This window comes from Pipra filicauda, unplaced genomic scaffold (assembly GCF_003945595.2).
Source record: "Pipra filicauda isolate LSUMZ 115617 unplaced genomic scaffold, ASM394559v2 scaffold73_size2923735_pilon, whole genome shotgun sequence".
Lineage (NCBI taxonomy): Eukaryota > Metazoa > Chordata > Aves > Passeriformes > Pipridae > Pipra > Pipra filicauda.
The window spans coordinates 947,101-958,487 of NW_024104909.1; the positions used below are offsets into that span (position 1 = coordinate 947,101).

Below are 11,387 nucleotides of genomic sequence, written 5' to 3' on the forward strand. Positions count from 1 at the left end.
AGGTGCTGCCTGCTGCCCGGCCTCGCTGCGGGCAGCGATGGACCAGGAGAAGGGAGTGTGTGGAGGGAGGCTGGAGTTAGATAACCAGGCTGGGCCAGCCCATCCCTGCCCCCCACCCGGGGCTCCGTGACCTGGTTTTACACCCCAGCTTCCTGGTGCAGTCCATCAGCAGGAAAATCTCACCGGGGCTTGGATTTGGATCAAGCCGGAGGGAGACGCGTGGCAGGCGCTGTCTCCGGGAGTGTGGGACCATCTGTCGCTGCCCGGTGCCTGCCAGCCCAGGGCCCCGAGCCCCATCCTGTGACCGAGGCTCCAGCAGCTTCCACTGCCCCCGGGCTCCTCTGTCTGCCCCAACACTGAGCTCAGGATGCCCGCTGCTCCATGCCAGGGTTCCCAGGCTCTGTGGCAGGGAAGGATACCGTAATGCCCAGCATTCCAGGGACCGCGGTGTTTGTTAGCCGGGATATGGGCTGGGAACACCCCCAGCCTGCTCCTCTCTGTGGGTCCCTGGGTGCATGTGGGGCGGGGTGAGCTCCAAGGGTGAGCACTGGTGGGCACCAGCCCCCCTCTCCTTTATGTAACCACCACTGATAATCCCCCACAGCTGGGGCTCGGCTCCCAGGAAGGGAATAATCCTGCCGTGAGATCCTCGCCCTCTGCTCAGATTATCAGTCCACGGGCAGGGAGAGTGGCTCAGCTGCCAGCCCTGCTCCCTGCCAGCCCCCAGGGCCCTGGCAGCCCGGCTTTGCTGGCCCCTGGCATCTCCAACCCTGTTCCCAAGATGGTCCTCCTGACCTGGGGTCTGCACTTGCTGGGTGCTGCAGGCACGGGAGGGGGGTGCTGCCAGCACGGGGGGTACAGGACACAGTCCAGCCTGGAGAGGTGATCAGCACCTTGTGCACCTCGCACCCTGCTACGGCCTCCCTTGTCCCCCTTCCCCAAAAACCGCGGGAGGCTCAGTGTTCCCCCATGGAGGCTTTATTGTCCTGTGCCCGGGGTGGGGGCGGGAGGAGGGGGTGACCCCGCACCAGGCCGGCTGGGTGCAGGTTCCCCGAGGGAGGGGAGGGTGTGGGGATGTGAGCGGGGGCTGCAGCGGGGCCAGCCTGGCCCCGGGGGGTTGCTGGGGAGGATATGGCTTCTCTCCTTCAGTGCTACTGCCGGCAGGGTCCTGCGGCGGGGCTGGGGTGTGCCGGGTCAGGGGGCTCTCATGTTGGCGGGGGGCTGCAGCCTCAGCTCTCCTCCTCGGGGACGGGGGCAGTCGAGGGGCTCCTGCCCCTCTCCTCGGCATCGCCCGCGGGCAGGAGCAGGGCCGGGCTGGGGCTGGAGTGCCGCTGTTTGCGCATGAAGGGGAAGACCCTGCGGGCAGAGCGGGGTCAGAACCAGGAGGGATCACCCAGCGCCCCGAGGGGGACGGTCCCGGCCCTCACCGCTTCTTGGTCTCCGGGGGAATGATGGCCTCGGCCAAGAGGTTTTTGTAGAGGTCCGACTTGAGGAACCGCGGGTAGGAGTCCTGGGCGAGCAGAGGCGTCAGGATCCTGCCCAGCCCTGCCCACCCAAGCCCTGCCCTCACCCACCTTCTTCATCAGCATGTAAATGTGCATCTGGGCGTCGTCCATCACGTATCGATGGGGCGTCTTGATGCCCTCCAGCGTCCGCTCCATCGTCTTACTGTCGATGTTCACCCAGCGCGTGGCCCCGGGAGCCAGGAATTGTCTGGGGAATCACAGGCAGCGCTGAGCCCGGCCCCGCAATGGGACCCTCCCCCAAACCTTGCCCCCCAAACCCTGGCCCCGCTGGCACTCACTGGTAGATGGAGTCCACGATCTCGGCGATGCGGGACTGCTCCCCGTAGCGCAGCTCCTCACACGCCTCCCAGAAGCTCAGGTTCTCGGCTGGGGAGGGGCAGGTGGCACTGGGCACCCCCCATGGGCAACCCCCCAAGGCCATTGTGGTTGGGCATGTGGCCCTGCAGCCCCCCCTGGGATGGAGCCAGCTGGGATGGTGTGGGGAGGTGGGTCCAGGGGAGCTGGGGCAGGTTAGTCAGGAGGCACTGGGATGGGGTGGTAGATTTGGAATGCCAGCATGGGGAGGTGGGTTGTGTGATGCCAGGACAAGGCCATGGGTTGGTTTGGTGGTGTTGAGATTGGCCAGTGGGTTAAGCACTACTGGGACACTATGGTGGGTTTGGAGGTGCTGGGACGGAGCGATGGGTCTGGGGGTGCCAAGACACAGCAGTGGGTTTGAGGGTGTGGGGCTGGGGCCGCTCACCACTGAACTCCTTCTTGAGGAATTCGAGGAGCTGTGCCCGGCCCAGGGGATCCATGATGAGCTCGCTGAAGTTAAAGCCCCAGCGCTCCACACGCAGTTTCGTGGGGGTTGTCACCCTGCAGGCAGCACCAGCACTGGGGCTGGCAGCCCATGGCTGCCTGTGTGACCCCACACCCCGTCCTTGGGTCGGGGTACTGGGGGGCGTGGGGCGGGGGTGCTTACGTGGGGGCGTTCATGACCCAGTACGTGGTGTCGTCCGTGATCCAGGGGTTGCTGGGCAGGCAGCCGGACATGATGGGGTCGTGGGGCACGTACTGCTCGTTGAACTTGATGTACCTGCCGGGAGCGGTGGCTGGAGGTGGCCAGGGCCACCGACCCCAGGCACTGCGGGGATGCCACGGGGATGTGGTGGGGACATGCCCGGGCTCTGCAGAGCCTCAGCTCCACTCCCTGCTGAGGGTTACGGTGCTGTGGTGCTGCCCGCCAGCTGCAGCAATGTGGGTGCCCCTCTCACCCCAACAGAGACCTGGCCTGTGGCCGGGACAGCCACTGCCACTCACCCCTCGAGGCAGATGGAGGACTTCACCCTGGTCCTGGCCATGGCCTTCCTGCAGTACTCAATCTGGGACCAGATGCAGGGAAGATATTAGGGTGCCTGGCAGCCTGTGACCCCCAGGAGCCACCTCCAGCCCTTGCCCTACTCACCTCCCGCTTGTAGTAATCCATGTTCTTGGTCTGCAAGAGACAGGCAGAGCTGGGTGAGGGCAGGGCAGGGCCAGGACATGGTGTCCTGCCATCACCACCCTGGCAATCCAGGCATCCAGTCCCCCACCCCAGGACCCTGTAGCCCATCCCCGTGGCCTCCAGTCTCATCCCCTCAGCCCTCCTGGCTCAGCCAGCACAGCCCATGGGGCGTGACCCCCCCACCCCAGTGTGACACCAGCCCTAGGTTAGTGACACTTACGTGGGCAGAGGACACGGTGCACGGCGCAGAGAAGAGAAAGTGGGTGGTTAGTGAGACAGATTGGGGGGACTGGGGCAGCATTAGTGGGGTCACGACACAGGGAGGGTTAGAGTTAGGGTTAGGGCTCCTGGCAAGGCAGTGCCCTGCAGGGATTAGAGGTGCTGGCACAGGGGGATGGTGGGTACATGGACAAACACACAGACCCCCCGGCTCAGCAGGGGCAGGACACAGGGTGGACACACAGATGTTAGCAGAGCTGGGGCTCACCACCCCCTCCCTCCCCAAATGTGGACAGAGCCTGTGGTGGGATGGATGGGTACCCACTGGGGCAGCTGAACACTCTGTCACAGGCACATGGCTGTGCCCTTTGCCCACTGGCAGCCCCAGGGGTGCCTGGACCCCTCCACTCACCAGCTGGACACGGGTGGTGTGGCAGTTCCTGCGCTCGGGGCCCTGCTCCAGCACATTGGGGGCTCCCGGCTGCAAAAAGAGCATCGTGATGGAGGCTGGGGGACCCTCTGCGCCCCCCAGCCCCGCTCCCCAGGCTGGGGCTGTGTGTGGTGCCAGGGCGCTTCCCAGGGCTGCACCCGCCAGCACGGCACCCCTCGCCCCCCACGGTGCTCACCGGGGGCCGGTTGACGAGCCAGAACGCCTGCTCCTGGCAGTCGATGACGATGCGGTCGCCCTTCCGCCGCTGCTTGGCCGCCCTGCCCGTGCAGAGGCAGCGGGGGAGCGCTGGCACCCCGCACCCCGCCTGCCCCGCACCCGCGGGGGCTCCGTCCCGGCCGCTCCCCGGGGCGCGGCGGGGCCGGCCGTGCCCGCACTCACCGCAGCTGCTCCCGCGCCTGCATCACCACGAAGTCCCACGTGTGGTTGATCCGCTTGTGCAGGAGGTTGTAGTTGTCCTGGGGAGCGGCAGCGGCGGTGTCACCCGGGTGGGCACGGTGTGGCACCTGTCCCCTTGCCCGGCTCCGCGTCCCGTTGGCCCAAGGGCACTCACAACTCCCCGCGGTGCCGGTGCCCCCACCACAGGGGAGCCCGTGCTCCTGGGTGAGCTGAGACCCCCCCCCAGCTCATCACAGGAGGGCACCGCTCACCTTCTCGTGCTCGATCAGGTCGCCCTGCTTGCGGATGTTCTTCTTGGCCAGGTAAATGGCTGCAAGAGGAACGGCGGCACCTCAGAGGGGCTGGGAAGGGGTTGCAGCCCGTGTGGAGCCAGCAGCACGGTGGCACTTACCGTAGTCCAGCTCCGTGGCCGGCCACTTGGTGCTGGTCCAGAAATAGGGGGTCTAAGGGGGGAGAGAGAAGCTGAGTCACATGCCGTGGGGTGCCACGGAGCCGAGGCGGGGGAGCCCCGACCCGCGGCAGTGCCCGTGCCCGGCGGGGCTGTACCTGGAAGCGGTAGGGAGACTCGTCCGCCCGCAGCACCAGGCTGCGGGGGTCTCTGAGCGGGTAGATGTAGCCGTGCTTCACGATGAGGTTGCCGAGGTGCAGCGCCTCTGGGGGAGCAGGAGTGGGGGCTGCAGAGCAGCTCGGCAGCCCCAGTTGCCCCCGCAGTGCCAGCTGCCCGTGCCAGGGCACTCACCCTCCTCGGAGATGCCGTACTTCTGGATGAGCCACTCCACGATGTCGTTCCCTGGGGACCGAGGCAGCGTTAGTGGGGTGCAATGGGGTCCCCCAAGCTGGGCATGGGGAGGTTCCCGGCTGGGGCGCTTGGCACACCATGGCAGTGCCAGGGGTCACGCGGGGTGACGGGGGCCCTGGCAAGGACGTGCGAGCGCCCGCCCCACGCAGCCGATGCATAATTGATCCCAGCTGCAGCGCCGAGCTCCCGCGGGTGCGGGGCGGGGAGCGGTGCGGGGTGCCGGGGGGTGGGTGCTGGGTGCAGTGCTGGGGACACCCGGGGAGCACCCACACGCCTCCCCCACCCCACGCGCCTCGCGGAGCACCCCATGGGGGGACCCACCTGTCATGGCGTGGGGGATGACGGTGATGAGCAAGCGCTGGTTCCTCATCTTGATGCCCATGTCGGGGTCCTGCATGCTGACGATCATCCTCTCCATCTGCCGGGAAAGCACCCGCCGTGCTCAGCCCCCCGACGGGGGCACTGGGCCTGGGCACAGCCTGGCTCCCCCACACTGTGACCTGGTCACAGCCTGGCTCCCCGCAACCGGACAGGGGCACCCTGTGCTCAGCCTGGGGTCAGCCTGGCACCCCGCAATTCCCCGGGGCACTGTGCCCGGCTTGGGGACAGGCTGGCAAGCCACAGCCACACCAAGGCACCCAGCACCCAGGCGAGTGTGCGATGCCGGAGACGCAGGCACCAATCCGAGCATCCCTGGCCAGGGGACCCCCGGTTTTGGGGAGTGAGCTCTGCCGAGGCTGTGGCAGCACCCCGGTCCTGCGGAGGGGAGCAGAACACGCAGCACCGGGGCTCTTCCCGTGGGTGCCCCTGCGCGGGGCGGTGCCCGGTGTCCCGTGGCGGTGCCGGGGCCGGGGTTGCGCCCGCTGTCCCGCGATGCACTGGGTGGTGCTGTGCCCCGGCCCCCGATGCACGCGTTGCCCAGCGCACTGTCAGTGTCAGGTCCCCCCGGGGCCCGGTTCGCACGGTGCCTGTGCCCGGTACCCGCTCCGCACGGTCTCAGTGCCCGATCCCCACAGTCCCAGCGCCCGGTGCCCACGGTACTCGCTCCCCACGGAGCCAGTGCCCGGTCCCCACAGTCCCAGCGCCCGGTGCCCGCGGTACCCGCTCCCCGCGATGCCAGTGCCCGGTTCTCGCCGTGCCGGTGCCCTGCCCGGGCGCGGTGCCCGCTCCTCTCGGGGCGGGTGCCGGTACCGGTGCCGGTGTCGCTCACCTTGCGCAGACAGGGCATCTGGAGGCGGGGGTGCCGGCCGCGGGGGCCGCCGATGGTCATCGCGGGTGCGCGCCCCGCGCCCTCACCGCTCCGCCCGAGCCCGCCCCGGTCCCGCCCGGCCCCGCCCGGTCCCGCCCCGCTGCCCCCCCGCGGCTGCCGCCGCCTGCACCGGGCACCCCGACGGGCACCCCGGTCCGGGGCGCACCCGGAGCCCTGTCCCCGACGCCTGGGACCGGTCCCCGCCCTGCCCGTGGAACCCCCGGCCCGACCCGCGGGGCCTGACCCCCGCGCACCTCCCGCGCTGCGGCTCTGCCGGCCCGGTCTGTGCCGGTGCCCCGGGGGTGCCCCGGCTGACCCGGTGCTGGCGAGATGGGAAACACATCCCTGCGGCTGTTGGGATGGCGGTGCGGGCAGGACGCGGGCAGTGCACCGAGAGCGCGGGCAGGATGCTCGCGGGGTGCGGGCAGCGCGGACAATGTGCTGGCGGCGTGCAGGGCTGCGGGCAGGGCGGGCAGGTGGTGAACGCTGTGGACACGGTGCTCGCAGGATGCGGGCAGTGCGGGCAGGGTGCGGGCAGGGCGCGGGCAGGGCGCTGAGGGTACAGGCAGGATGGTCGCGGGTTGCGGGAGGGCGCGGGCAGTGCACTGAGGGTACAAACAGGATGATGGCGGGGTGCGGGCAGCGCACCGAGGGCACAGGCAGGATGCTCGCGGGGTGCGGGCAGGGTGCAGGCGGTGCACTGGGGGTACAAACAGGATGCTCCCGGGTTGCGGCGGGGCGCGGGCAGTGCACTGAGGGAGCAGGCGGGATGCTCGCGGGGTGCGGGCAGCGCGGGGTGGGCGCGCCCGGCGATGAGCTCACTGCAGTCTCGCCGCCCACGAGCGGCGGGGCTGGAGCCGCCGAGGGGCGGGGGCGGGCGGGGGCGGGCAGCGGAGTCGCCGCGTCTGCGGGAGCCGCCGCCGCCGCCCCGCCGGCCGCGCCGGGCAGCGCCGGGGAGCGCAGCGGGGAGCGCGGGGGAGCAGCGGCACCGCCGAGCGCGGCGGCAGCGGGCGGGAGGAGCCGCCGGCACCGGCACAGCCGCGCCCCGGGCCCCGCCAGCGGCCACCCCGCCTGGCCCCGGGGGCGGCGGGCCCGGCCCGGCCCGGCCATGCTCGGCCTGGACGTGTGCGAGGCCGGCGGGCAGCTGCTGGAGCTGCTCTGGCTGGCGCTGTGCTACCGAGGTGAGCGGCGGCGGCCGGGGGGCAGCGCCCGGGGGCGGCGGGGGGCATTGCCCCGGGGAGGGCGGGAGAGCATCACTTCGGGTCCCCCCAACAGGTGAGCATCCCCCGGGCACCAGGTGCATCACCCCGGGCCCGGGGGGACCGGAGAGTCCCACGGGGGAGCCCCCCGCTGTCCTCTTGCCTGTGGCACCCCCCGCATGCCACCCTGCCCTGCCACCCGTGGGGGGCCGGCCAGCCCTCGCGTGGGTTCATCCCTGGGCTGGGAGCCCCCACACGCTGCCGCGACAGTCGGGGGCAGCCGTGGTGGGGGGCCCAGAAGTGCAGCAGGGCTGCTGCTCTGTGTCCCGGTCACTGACGCTGCACTGGGGACCTGCAGCCCTGTGGCCCCAGGGCTGAGCACGGTGGCCCCTGCCCCATGCTGTGTCCCCAGCATGTCCCCAGGGATGGCGTTCTAGAGGCTTTGGGGAGCTCAGTGCTTGCAATCACAAGGAGTGCAGGCGATGCAGTGGGCAGGGAGAGTCGGGGGCTGTGGGGACATCCCCCACCCTTGTGCCCCCCAGCAGCCTGGCAGCACCGGAGCCACTGTTTCCCCCAGAGATGCCTTTTTGCCCTGCAGCTGCTGGTGGTTTGGGTTTGGGGTGGGAGATGGGGCTGGTGGCTGCCCAGCAGGGTTGGAGGGGGCTGTAGGGTGGTGAAAAGGACCTCTCTGTGTGACACCGAAGGGGTCTGTGGGCTGCAAGGGTCTGCAGGCACCCCCTGCACTAAGCACACCACGTAGGCACCAGCTCGTTTTGCTCCATGACCGTGCGGAAATGCAGCCGGCGGCAACACCTCTGGTCTCAGCTGTGCCACCAGGCCCCGGGGACACCGAGCCTGGCGCTGTCCCCACTGCTCCGGGCAGGGGAACAGCTCGTCTGCCCCACGGGGATTGCCCACATCCATCCATGGCGTGTCACAGCTCAGCCCCCCCCGCCCGCCAGCGCCTTTGTGTCAGGGCATGGGGGGTGTCCCCCGGGGTGTCCCCGGGGCTGCCACTGCCTGTCCCCCGCAGACATCATGGCTGACAAGGAGGGGGTGACGCTGTCGCTGGAGGAGGAGGAGGAGGATGCCGACGTGGCCCTGGCGTACAAGACGCCGGAGAAGAAGAGCCTGCGGGAGATCCAGGAGCTGGACCCAGGGGATGAAAGCCTGCGGAAGTACAAGCAGGCGCTGCTGGGTGCCATCCCTGCCGCCGTGGGTAAGGCTGGGGGCTGCTCCTGGGGATGTGCACCCTGGCACTCCGGAACCCCAACAGCCAGGCACCCCAACAGCCCGGCACCCCGGCTGGGTGATGCAGCTTCGGTGGCTGCAGGGAGCTCGGGAATGCCCAGCACCCGCGCGGCATCCCCAGCAGGGAGGACACATCCCGCCCGTGGGCGCTGCCTGTGCCCCCCACCCGCGCAGAGACCCCGGCATCCCCTGCCGACAGGGTACCGGTGCCCGGGGACCCCGGTTGCCTTGGTTACGGGATCACCGCCGCAGTTTCCATAGGAACGGCTACAGGGAACCGGGAAATTCATGGCGATGACGGAGAGGAACGAGCAGCGGGGGGGCCGGAGTAGCACGGCTACCGGTGCCCAGACGGTGTCCCCTGCTCCGCATGGCACCCACGGCAGCCCCCCAGCCTGGTGCTGGCCTGGTCTGGGGGGGCTCCATGGGCCCACCACCCCGGTGGGCACCCGTGGGTGCATGGGGGGGCTGCAGGCTGGGGGGGAGGTCCGTGCAAACCAGTGGGGTGTGTGAGGGGTGCACGATGGTGTGTGTGCAAGCTGGGGGGTGTGCAGGCTGGTGGGGTGCAGGTTGGGCTGGTGGGATAACTCAGACCAGTCCCCACTCCAAGGGATGCCTTTGCTGCACATGCTGCATTCTCCTCCTTTGCCTCCTTTCCCTCTGTCTCTTCCTGAGACAGGGAATGGTGCACCCAGGGACATACCCGTGTCTGGGTCCTTTAAACATGATTTTACCCCAACAGCACTGATGCCAGTGTTGGGGTGACCTGAGATGCCCTGTTCTCCTGTGCCCTGCCTGGCTGCCCGGCTCTCCTGGTTCTAACACCCCACCAGGGACACTGCAGCCCTTCCTGCTGTTATAGGGGCATGAGCAGCCCCTCAGCTCACTGGGGTGGAGGTTTCAGTGGGCTGGGCATGGTGGGTAAGGCCTGGGCCCTGCTGTTTGTCCCTAGATGCCAGCGTGCCCAACGTGCAGGTGACAAGGCTGACCCTGATGTGTGAGCAGGCGCCAGGGCCCATCACCATGGACCTGACAGGTGAGCTGCGGGGACACCTGTGAGAGGAGGAGGAGGAGGAGGAAGGGGTATCAGGCTCATGGACCATCTCCCCACACAGGAGACCTGGAGGGGCTGCGGGGCAGGGCCTTTGTGCTGAAGGAAGGGGTGGACTACAGGGTGAAGGTGTCCTTCAAGGTGAGCCGGGGGTGTGGTGCCCTGTGCCCGCTGGCTGGGCATAGCCCTGCTGCCCTCACACCCCAGGGTCCCTGCCCCAAGAGGTCCCCTGTGCCATGGGTCCCTGCCCTCACACTCCGGGGTCCCTGCCTGATGAGGTCCTTCATGAGGTCCACGATCCCCGTGGGTCCCTTTTCCCACATGTCCCTGCCCCAAAGGATCCTGGTTATCCAGGGCCCCTGCCTTCCTACCCTGGATTCCCTACCCCAAGGGGTCTCTGCTCCCCATAGGTCCCTTTTCCCACATGTTCCTGCCCCACAGGGTCCCTCCTGCTGCTCATGGGTCCCTGCCTGCCACAGGGTCCCTGCCATTTGGGGTCCCTGCTGCCTTGGGGTGTCTGCTTCCCACCCCTTACCCACAGAGTCTGTGCCCCTCTGAGGGTCTCTACCCACCCTGATTTTCCTGCCCTCCTGGGTCCCTGCCACCCTGGGAATCCTTGCTGTCCCCAGCGTGACTGCCACCTGTGGGTCCTTGCTCCTCTTGAGGGTTCCTGCCAGCCCAGAGTCCCTGCTCCTCCCAGGGGTCCCACTGATTTGGGTCCCTGCCTATCCCAGGGGTCCCTGGAGGTCCCTGCCCCTCCTGAGGGGAGATCCCTGCCCCCTCCTGAGGGGAGATCCCTGCCCCCTCCTGAGGGGAGATCCCTGCCCCCTCCAAGTCCCTGCCCCTCTTGGGGGTACCCTCCCCCCCCCCCCCCCCCCCGATGCTCCTCAGTGCCCAGTCCTGACAAGGAGCTGGATCCTGGAAGTGGTGAATGTCAGGATGGATGCCCAAGAGTGGTGAGGGCCCCACGTTCTGGGGCAGCACCCGTGGCACCCCTGCTCTCTGCCCGCAGGTGAACAGGGAGATCGTCTGCGGGCTGCGGTGCCTGCACCTCACCTACCGCCGGGGCCGGCCCGGTGAGTGGGGCCGGGGGGCTGCGGGGCCGGGCTGGGGGGGGCAGTGCCATCCTGGCCCGACTCACCCGTCCCTCCTCTCCCCTTCTCGCCCAGTGGATCGCGACGTCTTCATGGTGGGCAGCTACGCGCCGCGGGCCGAGGAGTACGAGGTGGTGACGCCGGCGGAGGAGGCGCCGCGGGGATGGCTGGCACGGGGCTCCTACCGCGTCCGCTCCCTCGTCACCGACGACGACAAGACGGAGCACCTCTCCTGGGAGTGGGGGCTCTGCATAAAGAAGGACTGGGAGGACTGACCCCCCCCTCCGCACCCCGGTTCTTCCCGCCAGCTCGGGGTCGCGGTGCCGCCATCCCGGGGGACCCCTCGCCGGCACCGCCGCGCTTGCCCCAGTCGCGTCAAGGGTTGAGGGGGGTCCCTTAGCGAGTGGGCGCCCGTGGTCGTGGTCTTCGCAACCAAAGTTATTTTTAATTGCTCTTTTTTTTTAAATCTCAACGCCCGCCTGGTCCTCACAGCGTCCCCATTGCTGGGGCCGGGGCTGTGACCCCGCCGTGGTGGTGCCGTGCCCGGTACCCGCCCGGTCGCAGGCTGTGCTCTTCCATCGCCATTAAACCCTACAGACTGGTCTCTTACTGGTGTGTCTGTGCCCCCGTCACCTCTGCCCGTCCCCCTGCTTCCTGTCTCCCCCT

At 69.0% G+C, this 11,387-nt stretch overlaps 2 protein-coding genes across 4 annotated transcripts; one reads left to right on the forward strand and one right to left on the reverse strand.

Moving 5' to 3' along the window:
- Positions 1–960: 960 nt before the first annotated feature.
- On the reverse strand, positions 961–6,154 carry RGS11 (regulator of G protein signaling 11). 2 transcript variants are annotated; one of them, XM_027750884.2, is made up of 17 exons: positions 6,088–6,154; positions 5,199–5,295; positions 4,818–4,868; positions 4,625–4,731; positions 4,470–4,521; positions 4,330–4,388; positions 4,061–4,137; positions 3,858–3,939; positions 3,644–3,712; positions 2,974–2,997; positions 2,829–2,890; positions 2,491–2,604; positions 2,269–2,384; positions 1,805–1,892; positions 1,575–1,713; positions 1,428–1,510; positions 961–1,356 (listed from the first exon to the last, which is right to left on the reverse strand). In XM_027750884.2, exons 1-17 carry the CDS (start codon positions 6,145–6,147, stop codon positions 1,230–1,232), a joined length of 1,407 nt encoding a protein of 468 aa, XP_027606685.2. In that variant the 5' UTR covers positions 6,148–6,154; the 3' UTR covers positions 961–1,229. The 2 variants fall into 2 exon arrangements, with proteins under 2 accessions (XP_027606685.2, XP_027606684.1); XM_027750883.2 differs by having other exon boundaries at positions 2,974–3,003.
- An 847-nt stretch (positions 6,155–7,001) lies between these two features.
- On the forward strand, positions 7,002–11,330 carry ARHGDIG (Rho GDP dissociation inhibitor gamma). 2 transcript variants are annotated; one of them, XM_027750938.2, is made up of 6 exons: positions 7,002–7,307; positions 8,359–8,544; positions 9,529–9,612; positions 9,692–9,768; positions 10,640–10,703; positions 10,797–11,330. In XM_027750938.2, exons 1-6 carry the CDS (start codon positions 7,235–7,237, stop codon positions 10,994–10,996), a joined length of 684 nt encoding a protein of 227 aa, XP_027606739.1. In that variant the 5' UTR covers positions 7,002–7,234; the 3' UTR covers positions 10,997–11,330. The 2 variants fall into 2 exon arrangements, with proteins under 2 accessions (XP_027606739.1, XP_027606738.1); XM_027750937.2 differs by lacking the exon at positions 7,002–7,307 and having other exon boundaries at positions 7,378–8,544.
- Positions 11,331–11,387: the final 57 nt, after the last annotated feature.

Excerpts from the sequence above, each read along its gene's own strand:
- ARHGDIG (XM_027750937.2), top strand. The coding sequence starts at position 8,106 with ATGACCGTGCGGAAATGCAGCCGGCGGCAACACCTCTGGTCTCAGCTG. Across the intron at positions 9,613-9,691 it reads CATCACCATGGACCTGACAG|GAGACCTGGAGGGGCTGCGG; the intron begins GTGAGCTGCGGG and ends CTCCCCACACAG. Across the intron at positions 9,769-10,639 it reads GGGTGAAGGTGTCCTTCAAG|GTGAACAGGGAGATCGTCTG; the intron begins GTGAGCCGGGGG and ends CTCTGCCCGCAG.
- RGS11 (XM_027750883.2), bottom strand. The coding sequence starts at position 6,147 with ATGACCATCGGCGGCCCCCGCGGCCGGCACCCCCGCCTCCAGATGCCC. Across the intron at positions 3,713-3,857 it reads GGCTCGTCAACCGGCCCCCG|CCGGGAGCCCCCAATGTGCT; the intron begins GTGAGCACCGTG and ends CTCTTTTTGCAG. Across the intron at positions 1,714-1,804 it reads ATCGTGGACTCCATCTACCA|ACAATTCCTGGCTCCCGGGG; the intron begins GTGAGTGCCAGC and ends GTGATTCCCCAG.